At 32.9% G+C, this 20162-nt stretch overlaps 1 protein-coding gene across 4 annotated transcripts; it reads right to left on the reverse strand.

Moving 5' to 3' along the window:
• Positions 1-406: 406 nt before the first annotated feature.
• LOC107891367 (putative 1-phosphatidylinositol-3-phosphate 5-kinase FAB1D) lies at positions 407-14233 on the reverse strand. 4 transcript variants are annotated; one of them, XM_041100677.1, is made up of 13 exons: positions 13941-14233; positions 12307-12582; positions 11399-12167; positions 10827-10971; positions 10388-10747; positions 8662-9525; positions 8033-8361; positions 7512-7638; positions 7221-7376; positions 5254-6744; positions 4909-5175; positions 3454-4806; positions 407-1265 (listed from the first exon to the last, which is right to left on the reverse strand). In XM_041100677.1, the coding sequence occupies exons 3-12, from the start codon at positions 11986-11988 to the stop codon at positions 4483-4485; spliced, it is 4653 nt and encodes a 1550-aa protein (XP_040956611.1). In that variant the 5' UTR covers positions 11989-12167; positions 12307-12582; positions 13941-14233; the 3' UTR covers positions 407-1265; positions 3454-4482. The 4 variants fall into 4 exon arrangements, with proteins under 4 accessions (XP_040956611.1, XP_040956612.1, XP_016671632.1 ...); XM_041100678.1 differs by lacking the exons at positions 11399-12167; positions 12307-12582; positions 13941-14233 and adding an exon at positions 11126-11145; XM_016816143.2 differs by lacking the exons at positions 4909-5175; positions 5254-6744; positions 7221-7376; ... (6 more) ...; positions 12307-12582; positions 13941-14233 and having other exon boundaries at positions 3454-3824.
• Positions 14234-20162: the final 5929 nt, after the last annotated feature.

Here is a 20162-nt window from a genome sequence, read left to right on the forward strand (position 1 = left end):
GAAAGGCCAAAACCTAAATATAATTGGGAGAATTTAACATATAGAAATAGAACTTGATGTTGAGCTTGCAGGAATGGTTTATTTGGATTCCTCTGCAGTGGAGCATCCACCCCTTAGTCTTTGCTGAAGAATTATGAATACCGTTTTAATCATTTTATTGTTTTTTTATTTGTTTTTCCATTTTCGGTTAACTCATGACACTAATAACAAATTTTATAAAAATATTATATGATAAAAACTAATTGAAGATAAATAATTAAATAAAAACCATTATTTTATATATCTATTAAAAAATACTTTTATATCTCATCAATGGTAAACTAATTGATCATTAATTCAAATCCAAGGAATTGTTTCATTTCAAATTGAAAGGAAGCATAAGATATACCTTTTGAGCAAGTAAGACTTAAAGTTTGAAACTTTGGAATTAGACTAAATTATGAGTGTTGGGTGTGGGGTTCATCCCCAAAATTCAGTTTCCACTGGTATTCAGTTACAACAAAATCTATAATTTCAATCTGAACCATATCATCATACATCAAAATGAAAGATAAAGATAAAAGGCAGATGAAGTGGACTGCCCCAGCTGGCACAATTGAGGACAATAATAAAACTAACTTCGAATGCTGTCTAACGAGGCTGAGCAGAGCCAATCTTGCTGGCTTCCACCTGTCTAACCCAAATTTGCAGTGGGTTGAGGAAGCTGTACACATTGTCAGCCACGCCCATGCTGTACCAAAACACCTAAACAAATAAGGCAGGAGACATAGGACATGTGATATGTTCTTCACATTCAATAATCTTTACTCAGTGTGTTACATATGCTGAAAAGTTCAGTTTTTGCATACTAATACAAAATAGAGAGCCCAAATGGAGAGAGCCCCCACAGTCTTGCACCTCATACTAAGCAAACTAGCGTTCCATCACAACCTCTTCAAAGTTCCAGTCTCTCACAAGATCCCTCCTAACAGCACGACTACGCACCAGACGTGGCGGACCTGCCATTCCAACACTGTTTTGAAAATTTGGTTGTGGGGCCACTTTGGAGGTCGTTGTTATAGCTGGTCTTGCAGATGGTAGAGATGTCTTCCTTGCTAAGCAGTTAGCAACAGCTGAACATCTTCCCTCGTTATCTGAGCTTGAAACAGAGTAACTCCGGAAAGAGTGTGATGGACTTTCCACACTGTGGCACACCAGGCATGCAAGACTCATCTTTTGGCCTTGGAGACCCTCAAACCAGAGGTTAACTTTCTATCACTGCGATACTGCAGCCACATATAAGAAGATAAGATGTAAATGTCCAATAACTTAAACAGGACAGTTTTCCATCACAGGTTGTTGAAAACCAAATCCAAGAATGAAGGAGCTACTGTCAAATTAGAGCTATTTTATATGAAAATAAAGAAATGCAACTCTCAAATTAAATAAATAATTCACAAAAGTGCAGCAACAGAGACATAATTTCAAATAGCTTCCTAAGAAAGCTACTAGCCCATTATCTTATAATTTAAAAAGTGTAGGTATAACAAGCAACACAAACATCAATCAATCAAAGAGGAACATCAAACCTGACTACCATTCTATATTAATAGTTATCGGGGAGAATAGATCATTGAATTTTGACTCAGTTGCCTTAGAATTTCTATCAAGTTGGTACTACCACTTGCTGACAGTTGCAGACGGATGCAGGGGAGGGGGGTGGGGAAACTAATTTGGTCCCAACACGGAGTCTCCGAATCTTGATTAAGAAGCATATAAATAAAATGATAAAATCATGAAAGGGCACATATGATAGTAAACCATGCAACTTAAAAAATAAAAATAAATCCATCTTAAGTGCATTGTGCATTCTAAAGTCAAAGCAGGGTGTGTAACACATACAGAGGTAACGTTTCTTTCGAGTAATTTAACAAGTAAATAACAGATATGTCTCATTATTTTCTCAGACTAACACTGAAGAAAATGAGGAGACCCTTAATTTCTTCAGCCATTAGTTTAAGTTACAGGCAAGGGAAAGAAGGCAGCTTGCTGTACCTTAACTGTTAAAGGAATAAAGAAATAAATAAAAAGATAAATTTGTAAAGGAGCATCTGGTAATAGTATAACAGGAAAATAAACAGTGATCCCACTGAGACTTCTTGTACATGTTTCTAAGCCTATGGTACATTAACTGAATGAAGCAAAATGCATAATGCATAATGCTTATCATCGTGTGCCTTGATGACATGCCTGCAATTTCTATCAACAATTAGACAACAGAGAAAGCAAGAGGAGTTTGCCTAGAATATAAGATGTAACATTATCAAATTAGCAAATAGCAAGCTAAACCAGTGAACAGTTTTTTACGATAAGAAATTCTAGACAAAATAAAACATTTCTCAGTTCACCAACAGTGATTTGACTACTTATTATGCTAGATCTTTCCAGGATATAACACTATAATTCTAATATTAGTGCCCTGTCTGCTATACCAGAATCCATCTCTTTTCACTTTCTCTGCCACTGGTTACTGGTGAATTTTAACTTTACCTGTGATGAACAACAGCTCTCAAGACAACAAAATAACATCGTCTGCAAATAGGTTTTCTGTTAACAAACTTGTACTACTTAACGAGCAGATTACCAAGCATCAACAAACTTCTGAGGACAATCAACTGAAGAACCCTAACTCCTTATTTTTCTATACCCTAACTCCTATTCAACAGATTCAGAAAAGAAATAGAAATGACTGATGATGCTAGAATCACAAGCATACTGAATGCATGAATGGAGATTTGTGCACTTTGATTTTCCAACAACCCCAAATAGTTCAACACACCATCCCTTGTAAAATATGCTCTATTTTCTTCTTTCCTTTTTGAAAAGTTTATGGTAATTGAATCTCAAGCGAAACTTATATGCAAAACACACAGCTGCAATTTGTGTATGACATACAATGCCGGCCAAACGAAAACAAACAGACAAATAAATAAAAGATAAAACCAAGAACAGTTGTTTCCATTAACAACCAATTGACAATCAAACTGTGCTTAATTTACCTCACGATCCAAGACAGGACCAATTCATTTATTGGGAAGCTAAAAAAAACCTCTGTTCATTGCTCAACATGCAAATCACATATATCTAACATTTCCATAAACGACCCAAAACACTTAAAATAATAACAAGACATCGAAACAATTCAATTATTCCCTCCCTTGTTCCATTTTTAGAGTTAGGAAAAGAGACAAAACTAGAAACCCATCTTAAAACACTCCCAATTTGGAGTTCCCATCAATTAAAAACCATATTCCATAAAACGCACACGGAAACCGAAACCTAACGACCCAAAAAAAAAACGAATAGGAACAAAAGCAAAATAAAAATAGTAAAGACAAGAATTGAAAGAAAAAGTGACACCAAAAAAAAAGAAAGAAAAAAACAGAAGGTGAGATCTGAAGAAAGAAAAATTACCTGTAAACTGTTTATTTGAGGTTTGGTAAGTTTGGGTAAGCGTTGTAGTAGCTAAGTGGGTTGCGTTGTGCTTTGCTTGGCTTGGTTGATTCCTGGCGTGGGAGTCTTTAAAAGAAGGGTCCGTGCAAGTGCAAGTGCAAGTGCAAGCTCAAGTGCAAGTGGGTTAACATTAAAAATATTAAGTGGGAGTGCGTAATGGAGAGACACACTAGTGGGCAAGATTCTTTCTGTTAGAACGAGCGTGGACGAAGAGAGACTAAGTCATACTCACTGTCACTTTGTTAATCTTCACAACCCAATCATGTTTCTCCATGTATGCCTTTCCCGGTTTTCCTACTTCCCTCAACCGCAATTTTACTCCTCTTTACTCCTCTACACTTTCCACCTTTCACTTCTCCAAGTATTTAAATTATTTTTTTATCGATTGATACTTGCCTATTAAAGATTTTAATAATTATATTAATATTAAATAAAAAACCTTTTTCTATTATAAAAACATCAAAAACAAAACCCTATTCATAATTGCGGGTTTGCTTGTTGCTTAAAGTTAAACAAATCCAGCTACTGAGTTTGATACTCATTTATCCTTGCATCCTTTAAGATCTTCCACCCATATTAAATATCTGCAAATCCTTTGCTGGGAACATAACTGACAGTGTAGTCAAAACCAGAGGATGGATCATCCCCATCAATACATTCATAATTGCAAGTACAATCTTCAACATAAAACTTCAATATTTACATGCTATTAACAAAAGCACCAACTTTAAATTGCTTTAAAATTATCAGTCTTCCAATTACACCGGCTATCTACAATTCCTCTCTTCACTGTACAAAGATATGGACATTAATATGGATATGGTAGACCTATAGCAATGAAACTACCCCAGAAATTTGCTAAAAAAATTGCTAAAAACTGCACGATAACGGATTGGATATGTACACAATAATTTCTCAAAAATGATGGCTACTTCCAGGGAAAACAAAGAAAAGAGAAACAAGGAATACAAGATCTAGGCAGAAATACCATTACTTGGATTGAGAGGACATATCAATATCATCATCTCTAATGCCACCACCAAGTTCACAAGGATCACAGGATTCCTGTGAGCACCAATCATCAGGGACGCTGAAAAAGTAAGTTGACATGAACTTTCTGAACCTTTTCTTGTATTCCTTGGGAGAGATAACTGTTGGCAACACGTTCTTGGGAACAACTAGAGAAGACTTAACCCATGTCTCTAGTTGTTTGTCCCATGTATACTGCCTCAGATAATCAATAATCCCGCAAACAAGCTCCCGCCGCTGCGTGTCCACACCAAGAAGTAAAGAGTAATCCATTACGTTGATCGACTGCAAATAATCATAGCCCTTTCAGTCAGTACCTTATTCCCAGTGAGAGAAGTTTAACCTAAAAAGGGAGAAAAAATCCAATTGAAAGAATTAAAAGCTCACATTGAGGAACGTTGTGTCATTCCATATAGCACGCTGCAAGAGACGCTTGTTTTTATTACTAAGGTATAACGGAGAAGAATTCATGTCATTGACAAAGTTCTGATCCAAAAGAACATCTCCAGAACCATCAGCAGCTGAACTTAATCGAGCATGCAAGGCACCTTTAAGATCATACTGGCGAGTAATGTTTCTTCCAAAGGTAAGATTCTCCATTACCATAAGATCATGTCTTGTCTCTTTCCCAGTTTTTGGCTGTCTTACTATCACCTACAAAATGTTCAAATGTTCAAAGAAAAAAAAACAAAGAATAAAGTAATCAAGATGTCAAAACAAATAAAAGCTAACCTGATAAATTCCAAGAACTTTGGCAAGACAGGTTTGGCTACCAGACTCAAACGCCTGGTTCATGTATTTGAAATAATGTAAAGCAAACTTCTCAAATGAATCATACTCCGTCTTCTTAATTTCCTTTATAATAAATCTGTCATCAAGTGTTTTGGCAAAAAAGGACTTGCTCTTCCCTCCTTTGGCATCCCAGTTTCTGCAACGGCTAAGCGAAGCAATATAATCAAGCTCTGAAGGGCAGCACCGTTCCCGAAGATCACGGAACTGGTTAGCATATAAACATACTACTGTGTATTTACCCTTCCCAAGTGATTTTGAAACCCCTAGAGGAACTTCTATGTTAAGAGCATCAGGAGGAACTAAAGAATCCATCAAGTTTAACCCATCAAAACTGGAAAACTGTGACTCGTCTGAAGAAATGCTCAGACTAGAGACAGAGTCTGAATCAGATGAACCACTAGGAGACCAATGGGGGGATGTTATTGTAGGAACTTGAATGTGGCGACGTAAACTTTCAGTTAGTTTATCTCTCCTCCCATCCTCATTAGACATTTCTGCTACAGCATGAAGATCTTTCAGCGACAATAATGCACAAGCAATTATACTTGATAGTTCACTCTCATAGTCTGACAATATATAATCATTCATTCCTAGAGGTATGTGTAGCCTCGTCCCTTCGTCCCTGATTAATTGATTGCCCGTGGGTATTTTCTCAGGAGTATAACTACTGATAGATTCGAACTTGGGGGCCTTTCCTCTTAGAAGATCCTTCATGTATATCTGTCTGATTTCAGATAAAGGCATCCAAAACCATCCGTTTAAGTTTTCTAAGCTGGATAGTAATGAACGTGGAGATCCACCCCTACTAGATCCATTTGAGTCAACTATCGATTCATCGGAAGAAAGCTCTGTAGAAATTGGAATTGTTCTATCCACTTGCAAATGATCTGACAGCAGTTCATCCTCTGCTTGATAATTCTCATCTCCAAGATGAGGAAGAACAGAAATATTAGATGTCACAACAAACTCTAGGCTGGATGATTTCACAGGGCATGTACCATTCACTGTTGGCTTTCCAATATTCTCAACCATAGTGGAATTGTGTATGCTGTCACATTCCTCGAATTTTTTAACAGGAACATTTGAAGAGAATTTATCACCTGAAAATTCATTTCTTTCAACAAATGAACCTGTCTCATCTTTCAGATTACCTGTATTATAAGAACACTTATCACCATTTCCAGATTTAGCTTCTGTCCTATTGTCCTCTCCATCAGCACTACTCATATCCGACTCCAATTGCTCCAGAACCGCTTTGTTATTGGCACCAACAACTACTACTGTAGGATCAGGCAAGAGGAGAGAATGCAGGCGTCTATCCCAAAGGCATGATTCCAGAAGAAGATCCCACCTTAGTTGGGTCAAGCTGAGGAGTGGATGAAAACCCAAGTTTGCATTTCCATTCTCTGCAACAGCATTCTGAAAGTTTACCTGCAGTTTTTTGCCCAATAATACACATGAATCAGAGAAACATACACTCAAATACTGTGGCAAAAAAAATCATTTAAATAGTGATTTCAAGTGCATAGCAGAGCAACAATAGTCTTAATTTTACTGTGTTGATAAGATATCATGCATATAAAAAATTGTACATACAATCTAGTTTCACTTAGAATAACAGCTTATTCAAACAAGGAGAAACAGAAACAAGCATCACACACCCAACAATAGATCAGAAAGAACAAGAGAAAACCAACCTCAAAATCAGAATCATTTAAATAGTGATTTCAAGTGCATAGCAGAGCAACAATAGTCTTAATTTTACTGTGTTGATAAGATATCATGCATATAAAAAATTGTACATACAATCTAGTTTCACTTAGAATAACAGCTTATTCAAACAAGGAGAAACAGAAACAAGCATCACACACCCAACAATAGATCAGAAAGAACAAGAGAAAACCAACCTCAAAATCAGAAGCTTCCAGTTTCAACATCTCTTCAACATCAGAAAATTCCTTTAAGGAGCCTTTAAGGTTTAGAGTCGAGCCCTCAAATTGAGACTTTATCTGCACCAAAAAGCTTGCAACCTCTCTGAACATTAGCATCCCTTTCATATAAACCTAGAGGAAATATCAATATCAATTCAAATATATTATCATGAGTGAATGTCAATGGCAAGAAGACAAATATGTTTCATCACAGAATGAACATTATATCAGAAGATAAAGCACAGTGAAAATGGAATATGAACATACATTTTCAAACTCTTCCTTCAGCCAATCTGATCTAATTGACTTACTAAACTCCAGCTGTTGTGGAGGCATTGACATGGTATAAGTAGTAACTGAGGAGCAACTAAACATTGCAACCATAGGACCCGACCTGCAATTACATTAACATGACAAGAAATGTGAGGAAATCAAATTTCTAAGGCAGCTCTTTGCAGAATTTCTAGACTTTTTCTTAAAAAAGTAGAGATGTTAGCTATTATTAGACAACTCCATAGGAAAAGCATGCATTTTGCTAATTATTCTGCATTCTAAGATGGAAAACCACCCTAAACCTATTGAATAAATCCCTGAGCATAAGAACTGTATAAACCTCCGCAAATTCTAGGCAGTAAGTTACTTACAAGCATTTAAAAGTCAGAAGGTGTTAACAGAAAAACATTAAGCATAATTCTCAAACAAAAAGGAAAGTTTTTTCCCATTTGACTAGTGCATATGAATGTACTGTGAGTTTATTGTTAAATGACAAGAGAAGCAGCAATCGATACCCAAAGAAATATAGGAAGTCCTTATGCAGAGAATGCCCACAGCTGGATGATTGGCCGGATGAAGAGTGTTCAGAAAAGCTGAGTTCCAAGAACTTTCCAAATGAAAGACTACGGGCAGCAGTTGACATTAGCACTCTTTTTGTAGTTTTTGAAATTCCATTCCCAGTTTTACACTTGCCACAGCGACTCCACATCCAGAGTTTTCCCTGTGCTTCCCCAGATAAATGCTTAGGAAGCTGTTTAACCTGTATTGTTAATTGCTTACTATGATGTGCATAATGGTAAAAGTGAACTTTTGGCGGTTCACCACATACAACACACTGACTTCCCTGCAAAAGCAGAAGTTTCTGTCAGTGGAAAACCCAACAGCGTCAGACAGCGACAAAAAGTTAGGTATTCAAATGCAGTCCATTATCATACAACTTCAGGTTACCTAAGTTTCTAATGAGAATAAAGGTAAACTAAATAACCAATAATTGTAGGTGACATAATTTCAAAACATTACAAGATAAAGATCATATCTCCAATACTTCAGAGAAGTTGGCAATCTAATCAACCTCGTCTCATCAAAATAATGGAGAAAAATTAACAAGAAGAGAAAAAGCTACTAATAAGAGGGGATTCCAGACCTGATTGAGTAGTTTATCTTGAAGGAACTTTCCAAGAGGAACATCAAAATTCCCGTAGAACATTATATGGCTAAAATGGCTTTGCTTACATATAGTCTCCCGTAAGGCATTCCGGCTTGAAATAAGAACCAAAATACTCTGTGAATTCAACATTGTGTTGAGGTCCTTATTGTTAAGTTCTTCGTTATCATGTCCATTAGCTTTCAAGTCAAATGGGGCTTCAAAGAAAGCATGAGAAGATTGGGGTTGTCTGTCCTCAAGAGGTTTCTTTTCATCAGGATCACCTTTAGATTCCACAAAAAATTCATCTGTGACCTCAAAACATTTCACTGTCGGAACTGCTTCTGTTAGCTTGGATTGCATCCCATTTAACCCAAAATATGCAGACAATGACCGATAAGGGGCAGTGGATGCAAGAGGGAAATTACTTCCTATAACTTTCTTCAGAGAAGCAGAAATAGACGACAACCCAGAGAGAATTGCCGGATTATATGGCTCCAAAGATAATGCTGAATTGTAGTCTAATCCTGAATTCATGATTTGATCACCATTTATTTCCCCATTTATGTGGTAACCTTCTTCATGGAATGCATTGGAAATCGGAATGTCAATTTCATGCGATCGAGTTTCAGCAGTAGACTCATTGAGACAAGGAACACTCAGGTTACCGATTTCTGAAGCACAGGATTCCCGACCTGGTAGCAACACATTTGCTATTCCAGTGAAAAGAATTCTAGAGAACATTGCCTTCTGATCAGTAAGGAAAGAAGTTTCCAGGATTAAATGATATGCCATGACAACGGCATTCTGCACAACACACTTAATCTTTTTGAGTTCTTCAGAATGACATCCTTTCAACAAAATCTGCAGCATTATGATATCAAATTAACAAGGCAATTCATACACAGGAATATGCCTACATATCTAACCGGAAAAGAAACAAGGAAAGAGAGAGCTTGTTTTCAGACAGATGGCATCAGGTCAAACATCTTAAGTCCAGATATCAAACACGATTTGTTCTTGAGAAACCAAAGGTATAAAAATGGATGATGCAAAAGAAACTCAAGTGGAAGACACGACACTGAATTCTCAAAAGTCTAATCAACAAGGAAAGACAACCCAGAGCAACAATCTATACAAACTGGTCAAATGTAAATTAACTAAAGGCTTAAAATAAGAAAAGCACATTTTTAATACGGGAAGGCCATATGCTATACGGAGTTAAGTATTTCTATGAGAAAGATCAAAGACTACAACAAGCTGCTTTTTTCTCAACGTTTCAACAAAACAGGTTTAAGCGTTAAGATAATTCTGAATTTCAAGCTTACTAGTTACAACAAATCATCATATATAAAAACCTAAGAAGCTACAGGTCTAATTAGTACTTTAATGCGAATTATAATTGAATATTTAATGGCCTTTGATAAATGAGGTTTGAATTGATGGCCTTATCCAATTTCATTAATTGCAGAGAACAGGCACAAGAATGTTTGATGTCTTCCCATCAAGAAGTTATAGGGCAAGAAATGATGGATAAGCTGTCAAAGGAATAATCTTTTGATTAGAACTGCTTACTATATTTTCCACATAAACACTGCTCCGACATATAAACAGGACCCACATCCAACTAGATATCTTGCTTCCCGCACCTAAGAAAGTGTTTTTTGTATGTGCATCCTGATTACAGGGGAAAATAATTAAAAGAAAGAAAAAGTTGTCAACTTACAGTGCAACCGAGATGTTTAGGACAGCCCTCAAGGAACATCAATGTTTTACTTGGTCGTTTCCCCCCTTCACCAGAGCAAGCATGTTCCTCAACGAACTTTTCTATGTGAAAGGAGTCGCACTGCTTAAAGGAGTCATTCTGCTTCAGCTTTTGATTCATCAAAGTTTCAGATGGTATAACTGGTAAGCCAGTACAAAGTGCAACTCTCTCTAGACGATGTAGCTTCATGTCAAACACCAGTGTAATTCCTTTCTCAAGGATACACTCTTGAAAATCACGCGAAACAGTTTTCTCCACTAATATCACATTTGGATGGCACATATCTATCATCTCACTTAGACATTTCAGATGACATTTTTCCTGTATTTATAGGTCAATAATCAGAAACATATAGCATACCTCTGCAGTACAAAAACAAAGTTGGTTATTGCCAAGTTACCTCATCTAGTGAACTGAATGAAGACAACCCACTAGACGACTGACCAAGGACTCCCTGAATTAGTAACAGCCTTGGATTCTTGTACCTAGTTTGCATGCGCTTATGAGCAGCATGCTTTTTGAAGACCAATCCCTTGATCAATTGGCTGCAAAATAAACATTAATTTATAAGTTGAAGAGAAAATTCCTATAACAGCATGAACGTTAAATTGCTGGGTTATATTTTCAAATAAAATAAGCAGAACGAGGATTTTCATTTGTGCTCTATGCTCATTTAACTAAAAGGCGATTAAAATTTACAAAAGAGGATGTCCTTTCACATGCTACAGACTGAAGGAGAGAAAAACAGTAATCTGTTCCTCAATTATACTTTATAGAGACAACAGATGTTTATAAGAACTATATTCTGCTTCAGAAAAAGCACATTACAACCACCTTTCAATCTTAAAAAGGAAACATCAAAGGTAACAAAAACATTTGAGTCTATTTAATGTAAAATCTGAATTACTTAAAGAATAAATATCCATAAAGAGAACTGTAATTTTAAGAAACAGTATATTTAACTCCTATCACCTTTGACTGCGAGAACCAGATGCAATGCATTTTACTTTCACGTATCTATCTGGACCATTTGCTTTGTCATCAATAGCATTGGGATTCAAAAACAGAGCAGCTTCCCAAGATAAAGAAATAACTATATCCACCCAACTATTGCTGTCATTAACAGAACAGGCAACGCCCACAGATTTAAGAAATTGACTGATGATAGCTTTGAACTTCCCATTTATTACCTCTTCCATTGCTCTTTTTTTTTCCTCTTTAAACCTGTATCTTCCATTGTCATCATCTATAATATGACTCAAGGAACTTGGTTTTCCCCATTCTGTGCCATCTCCACATTCATCATCATCATCATCATAAGCCACGGTTCCCTCCAAGTCATCCACTGGATATTCTGGCTCTGGAGGTTCCCAAATTTGACTATCCATTTCAACATTAATGGACTGAGAAGCCCCATTTTCTTTGCCTAGGGTTGTAGGAGAATTTTCAACAATGCTCTCTTTTGCTTCTTGTTCATTACTAGCTTCTGTTATCTCAATATCTCTCACTATGTCCATATCATAGCTATTTTTCTTATCCCTCAAGTTGCTTTCTATCATCATATTCAAGCTATCAACTCTCTTCCTAGGGCCTTCTGAGCTCAGGTGTTGCAATCGGCCATTTGACAGAATATTTTTTGAAACAACCTCTTGGCCATCCTCGCCCCCGAAAAATAATAAATAAATGCCCGCTCACACCATGATTTAATTTCAAGACTCCAGTTAATATAACAGCACCGTAACTGAGAATAAGGAAACCCACTGATCATATGAGTTTATATCAACTGAAAAATCACCTGATAGAACAGAATGCAAAATGTAAAGGTTTGGATTAAAAGGAAATTGAAACAAATTAACTAATAAAAAAGTATAGGTGCTTACTGCAGCTAGAATATGAGCGGTTACTACAAGACATTGAGAAAATTGGACTGATCATTGGTGTTGCATATGGAGTAATACCATCCTGCTTTACGAAGTCTCTTCCTTTCCTCTCACAGCATAATTTACAAGACCAAATGGGGTCTCCAGTACTTGAAATTACAGCATTACCATTATCCTGTTTCCTCTTTTCTTCAATAGACTTCGCAAGTTCAGCACCACAGTAATGACACATGCTACGCATCCAATGCAATATTAACTCCAGCAAAATTTAATCACCTATTTGGATAAGAATAGTAAAAGAGATAAGTTTGATAAGCAAAATAAGATAGGGTTGTAAGATCACTCCAGCATTTAGATATTAAGATCCCATATTGAGTAAACAAAAACTTTTGGAAGGCACTCATAAGCTTCAAATTGACTAGAAAATGCTACAATGGTTTCTCTTAGTAAGTTATCTTAATAAAGTTCATTTGTTCAAAATATAAGATAGTCAGCATAAAAGAAACTAAGAAGTAAAATGTTTATACAAACTTAACAAACCAATTTCTTTTGGTGTTTGACAAATTGATTTTCTTTTATTCAAAGACTACCTTCCCAGTAGAGAATAGCTGCAAAGAGAGGTCATACTGTTCCAGTATTGAGTACATGTAATAGTTCTTGAAAACCAGCAGGATGGCATATTGCAGAGTTCACCAGAAGATAAACATGTACTCCAAATATTCCCAAACTTTATAAACCAAAGAACGGTGCTACAAGTGTACCAGCAATACATAAACCAAAAACTTCACTATCCCCCTACCTGTGTTCACAAATAAATCTGCAATTCTGCATACATTGCTGAAGTGTCCTAAATGAATCAGGAATTTTAAAGATTATTGCTTCTATTTGGTAGTATTTATGGTAAGAACAAAAGGATCCCTTTGTTACAGAGATCAAAAGGAACATAAAGCATAGGGAGAACAACTTAGAATTGCAATGATCATATATACTAACCGGTATTTAAAACCAGATCCAAAAAAAAAAAAAAAAAACTCCCAGTCTTATGTCCCAAAGGAAAAAGATTCCAAAACCTGAAAAAATGATTGCCGCCCGTACATATGACATCAAATCAATTGACATAAAAAGATACAGATTAAACAGAGAACACAGCATCAGATCAAACAGTGTTCATCAAAAACAGCGATAATGAACTGGAAAATAATATTGACATGCATATACCAGGACAAGTAAAAAAATCCAGTGAGATAAATGAACAAAAACATGAAATAAAGGGCGACACCAACATTCAAGGCTGAACTGAGATCTCTGGGCAAAGGAGAGAGAGAGAGAGAGAGAGAGAGAGAGAGAGAGAGAGAGAAAAGATTAATTCATCAAATCAAATGCACTCAAATGAAAGATCGGAAAAGCAAAACTTCATAAAGTCAATTAATCTAAAATATATATAAAAGCTCCAAAGCATCAAACCTTGGATTTCCAAAATGGCAACTGTTCTAAGTTTTTCCCGAGAAAACGAAGTTGACATATTCGAGCTCTGAATTACACAGTTTAAACGGGAAACAAAAATAATTCAAAGTAGGAAAATTCACTGAAGGCAACAGAAAAGGAAACAAAGAAGCAAAAGCATTATTACTTACAGTTAAAGCAATCCAAAGAACCAAGGTTGGGGTATAATATAGTCTCTAATCCAATCTCAAGCATAACAGAAACCTTTTTGTTGGGCTTTCTTTTTGCTCTTTCCATTTCTGTACCCAGAAGCAAACATTTTTTTCTCTTCCTTGAAAAACCGAAAGAAGAAGCAGTGAAGAGAATGAGAAGTTATAAAATGAAAAAGGCAAGAAATTTGAACAAAGGTATTTAAGTGGGATCCATTATGTGTTTTTTAAGCTTTTATAAAATATGAAATGAAAGGGTATATTTGTTTGTGTCTGAACAAAGGGAGTAGATAATACATTTTTTCAATTGCTTAAATAAAATATTTATTTTGCAATCATGTCCCTCCCTCGTACATTTTCGTGTGGAAACGAAAAGCAAACATGCATCAACTTAAAGCTATGATAGAAAAACTCTAATTAATTAATTACTTGCAGTGATTAAGCAAGACTAAATCAAGGGTTAATTCAAGTAATATTATACATTTGGTAATATTATACATTTGGTTAAATATTGTTTAAATAATTTAATATAATAACTATTTATTATTTTGATTAAATTATTAATGTGACTGTCCTAAAACAAATGGCCGAGCACAAATCTCATTACCAATAAAATTATGCCACTTGGCAGCCCAGTAATAATTCTAGGAGCACCTGATTTGTTTGGACATCTGCATGATTGGGGATGAATAGAGTGTCCTCTTAAAATTTAGAGACGTGGAATAATAAGGGCGTTCGTGTCATTTTTGCTCCATTTAATTACTAGACTACCCTCGTTTCGTGGAGTAAGGGGCAACCCTAGTACATTATGGGCAGCCAGTGATTGGCTGGGATAAAGACAAGTCAATAGCGGGGTCCGTATATTAGACGACAAGCAATAATTGCCTACTCATCAAAGCAGAACAGTGATTCTGAGCAACTATTTTCAAATAAAAGAACCGCCAAATCTATATCTTTTTAATTTTAAATTTCAAATATTTTATTTTTAGATATTAAAGACACCTTAATTTAGTTTCGAGACATATCTTGCACAATTATATGCGTAGGTCTCCAAACCTCATAACGTGTTATTGCCATAGGTAAGTTTTAGTCAGTCAATTTATTAGTTTTATTTTGGATTGTATCACTTCTTACTTTATTTTTGATGTAATGGTGTAATTATACAATACGTCTACTCAAACAGTACATTTGTAATAGTTTTATACTTATGACTACTTCAATTTGTATTTATACTTTAATTATATTCTGGTTGTTACACTTCAAAAAATAAATAAAAAAAATTAAGAACTTTAGATTTATTTTCTCTTTGCCAGATTAGTTGGGTGTTTGTATTCTTTAAAAAAGATTAAACATATCATAATATTTAAAAAAATTTAAAAAAGTAACTGTAAATTATATAAATTCTTAAATATATATTATACTTGCCGGTTATTATCTATACTATTATTTAAGCCCCTGACTGAATTAGTGTTACAAGTCAATTGAGCACCAACTCGATTAAGAAAATTACAAAAATGTTCATTCGTAACTAAAATAAGTTATATTATGCTGGAGTATTTTAATCTTTTTATTTAAAAATTAAAATTTTGCATGTGGTTGAATTTGTACCCATGCTATATAGATCAATAGCAAATTAACTTCACCACTAAACAAAAACTTGATTTTAGTATAATATTTATATTTTATTGTATTATGACTTTATTAACTCCATCAATTGTCCCTAATTGAATCGGTGTCCCAAGTCAATCGGACACCAACTCAGTTAGGGAAATAACAAAAATGTTCTTTCTTATTTAAAATAAGTTATATTATTTGATGATACTTTAGTCTTTTTAATTTTTTTTAAATATGCAGATAATGAGATTTGAACTTATGTCAGTTACATTGGGAAAACCTTAAAATTACCACTCAACCAAAACTTTATTTAACTTTATTTATTCATTTTAAATTTATTATGCACACTTCATTATCACCGTCAATTGTATAGCTATACTATTAATAAAATCCTTAATTGAGTTGGTGTCACGAGTCAACTCGACACAAACTTAAGATTGATGACAATACAATGATCAACAATTGTAGTGCATTTATATGTTTAAATTTTATTTTACTCATAATTTAATCTAGTATTAGTAAGGTTGTTGATTAAGTTTGTGTCGGAAGTTATTTCGACACTAACTCAAGATTGATGACAACACCATGATAAACAACTATATTACATTTAGTATTCTCAATACTATGTATTTACATGTTTAAAATTTATTTTACTTACAATCTAATCTATTTTTTTCATTTATTGTCGTATATATTTCATGTGTTATAATTATTTAGTTTTATATCATACATTGCATTATTTATTGTATGTGTTTTTTTAAATATACGCATATAATAAAATTTCTAATTTAACTCGCATTTTTTATAGTAAATAAATGATTTTATCTCACCTAAGAAACATAAATAATAAATACTATTTGAACCAAATATAAAATTATAGTATGTTCCATGAAAAAGAAAGTTATAATGTGATGTACTTCGTTTTTTTGCTTTCAACATTCAAAATTGGCACATTTTAAAATATTGGTTTTAATATCCGATGTGTGTATATATAAAAAATATAAAAAAAGTATATTCATGGTTGAAGTTGTGCCATGTTTACGAAGCTACTCACATCAAATGCCCCATAATTGTATCATAATTTGACTAATGCCTAACTATTGTCATTGCAAACCTTTCCCAATTTCCTTTCTTTCCACCTCATGGCCGCATATTTATTTATTCATATCACCATAACTACGTATATAATCTGTTTACTCATTAAATAATATGAAACCTTGATGAGTTTTCAACTCAAATTATTGTAATTATTAATGCCTTTATCATTTTAATAAAAATTTTATTTAATCCTTTTTATAAATTTATTTGTTATATAATATAACTAGTTTTATTCCCATCGGATACACAAATTTACTATATTTAATAGTTAAAATATATTAAATTAATTCATAATGTTTTTTTAATTTAGAGGATTTACAAATAATATAAGAATTAAAAATAAAGTATTTAATAATACATTAAAAATATAGGTGATAACGAATAATTTTAAAACATCATTAAAATATTTTTAAAATATATAAATTTATGTATCTATTTTTAAATTTTTAATATTATTTTGAAAAATATTACTACAAAAAATTATCATCATATTTATTAAATTACACATTAATTTGGTTTTTTTTTTCTTATATTGTTTATGTTCCAATTTAAAAGTTATTCATTTATATAGATTTTTTATTTATGTTTTTTAAAAAATAAAGCTTTAAACAAATATCAGTTCAATAAAATTTAAAAACAATATTTTGAATTTTTTAAAATTATATATAAGATACATTTAATTTAATAAAAAATATATTTTTTAAATGTTGTAAAATATTTTTCATGGATTATTTATTATTTAACACACTTACTAACACACTTTATTTTTGTTATTATTTGACACAGATAATTTTTTGTTATTATTGAAAACAATTATAGAAATATTTATTTTTGTTATTATTATTGAAAACGGATATTAATATTATTAAATAGTTTTAATGTTATTTTAATTATTTTTAAATTCTATTAACTATGTTTTTAATCCTTTGTAATTAGGTTTTAAACAATTCATAATTTGTTGATAGGAAACTGTAATTGTAAAAAGTTATAATTTTTTTAAACAATTTTTATTAAAAATTTTAATATTTTAAAACAATTTTACAACTGATTTTAAAAAAATGTACGAATTTTCAAAAATTTTAATTTAATTGTGACTTAAAATTATTTTTTGAAACATTTTTTTAGGCAAAATATCCTTTAATATTTAGGTCCGCATATTTTGTTAGGATTAAGATTTGGTACATTAGTAGTGTATTTTTTTTTATTCCATGCAGTTTTAAAATAGTCATGTGTTTCCTTTTTAAAAATATATATTTTTAGTATTTTACTATATTCTTTTAGGATATTTATCAACCTTCTGATCCTATTTATGATGTCCAAAATTTCCACTGACAATGTATCAAATATTTTTTTTATTTTATTATTAAATCGACGATGTTTCAATCAAATAGATTATCCACTTGTCAAAATTTTATGCTTCCACTTTGTGTTATTTCTTAATTTACTAGTGCATCATGCTTTATATAATATATATGATTACATAAATTAATATAAAAATATTGAGATTCATTCATTTCTGCACGCATAAGTCAATTATTCATGAATCAATCACAAGGCATTATCTAGAGTTCATGTTTTTTTTTTTTTTTGGATATATAGTTAATTTTAGTATATAATAGATGTTTACCTACAATAATTAGGATGGTTGAGGTGTTTTTTTTTTTAAATAAAGATCAAGAATGAAAGGAAGAGCAATATAGTTAATCTTTTGTTTTTAGTCAATATTCATCCAATTAAACAAATCTAAGGTTACAACAAATATTTCAACTTATCAAGAGAAACATATTGAATTCAGTTGGGTGGACAGATTCCAATCACTATTTTCTTAGCCACCTACTCAACTATCTTGTTTCCTTTTATGAAATGTGATAAAATTCAATGTTGGAGCTTGAAGAAAGTTATTGTATATCATGATATGATCATACGAGCATCACTTTTACAATTGACCACATTAATCATGAATGATATTTTTTTCTTGAGAGTATTTGAAAATGTACCACTCCTTACCCAGAATGATAATGATTTTAAATAAATAATGCTACATCCAATATTCGAAGGCATTTATTGATATTCCAATCTAAAATATGATCATAATATCGCGATATAGTGTTGCTAACATAATTGTAAACTTTAAAATGATGATTGGGTCTCATACTAATCTTAGAGAACTTCCATAAATACTTAATGGAATAAGGGTATCAGTATCTTAGGGATAAGTATTAAGACCTTGTCTAGAGAAAATTTCATTTTTCTATTAACTTCAGTGAGTATTGATGCTTACTAGTCAGTATTGATATTTATGCTTGAGGTATCAATACCCAAATACTAATACGGATACCTAACTCATCCAAAAACCTCAAATGGTTATCAACTTTCTTAAGCATCGACAACCCTAATTGGGTATCACTACCTGGCTGCAGAACAACCCATAATTTGACTCCTAAGCAACCCATAACAAAACCGATCTACTAACAAGCATAGTTATCAATTACGCTCCAAATGATACAACTCTAATTAACCTAGGTACATGCAATTATGAAACCAACTTAAAAGCATGACATTTCACTTGTTGGATTGTGACCCTGAGGATGCAGGAATTGGCAGCAGCATTCCTTATCACTCCAAACTTATGCAAGCATTTGAAAATGTTTAGTGATGCTCCATTGAATCATGATTTAGGCCATTTACACACCGACTTATGATTACTATCTCTTCTTACCCTTATTTAATTTACTAGCTCATTTCTTTTTAGATTTTAACTATGTTACAAATTCAGATATAGTGTTGGGTATGTTATGCCCTCCACCTTATCAATCAACAAGAGTTTCTACACCAGTACTTTTCCCTTTTTAATTTACTAATTTATACCAAGTTTCCATATCTTCTCATTTACCAAATCTATCCCATTCATTACTATACCTTATACTCATTAAGTTAACAATGCACCAACTCTCATTACCGATTGCCTTACCTACTCTTTTACAAATTCCCGATCTCATTTACTAAGCTATTTCTATTACTCTTTTACTCCATGCAATTTATTGCAATTTCAAATGTGACTCTATTAAACTTTTATTTCACTTTCACGATGCATCTATTTCTAAGTGCAAGTTTTCAACATCATTCATCACATACTAATTTTTTCGTCTCTTAAAAATTATATAAACTCTTTAAATTCATTCTGATAATTCATTTAAATTTGATTATACCATATCACAATTTCATCAATAGTCAATAGTACGATTTCATTCATAGTCCTTACTAATAGAGATGGAATATAAGCAAGATTCGTGAAATATATTCATTTGAAACACTCCAAATACACCTATGGTGCAATCCAACCAAAACACTCCATAACAATCATATAAGCACTTAAATGCACCCTTATGAACACTCCAAGTACATATATGTATAACATTAAAATAATATACAAATTTAGAATTATATGAAAGTAAATACATAAATATTTATATTAAATTAATCATCACTAAA

The sequence above is a fragment of the Gossypium hirsutum genome, chromosome D09 (genome assembly GCF_007990345.1).
Source record: "Gossypium hirsutum isolate 1008001.06 chromosome D09, Gossypium_hirsutum_v2.1, whole genome shotgun sequence".
NCBI classification, from domain to species: Eukaryota; Viridiplantae; Streptophyta; class Magnoliopsida; order Malvales; family Malvaceae; genus Gossypium; species Gossypium hirsutum.

Coding starts and splice junctions, on each gene's coding strand:
- LOC107891367 (XM_041100677.1), bottom strand. CDS start 11,988: ATGATGATAGAAAGCAACTTGAGGGATAAGAAAAATAGCTATGATATG. Junction 10,748..10,826: donor CATTCAGTTCACTAGATGAG/GTAACTTGGCAA, acceptor CTATAAATACAG/GAAAAATGTCATCTGAAATG. Junction 9,526..10,387: donor CTAAACATCTCGGTTGCACT/GTAAGTTGACAA, acceptor ATAATGCTGCAG/ATTTTGTTGAAAGGATGTCA.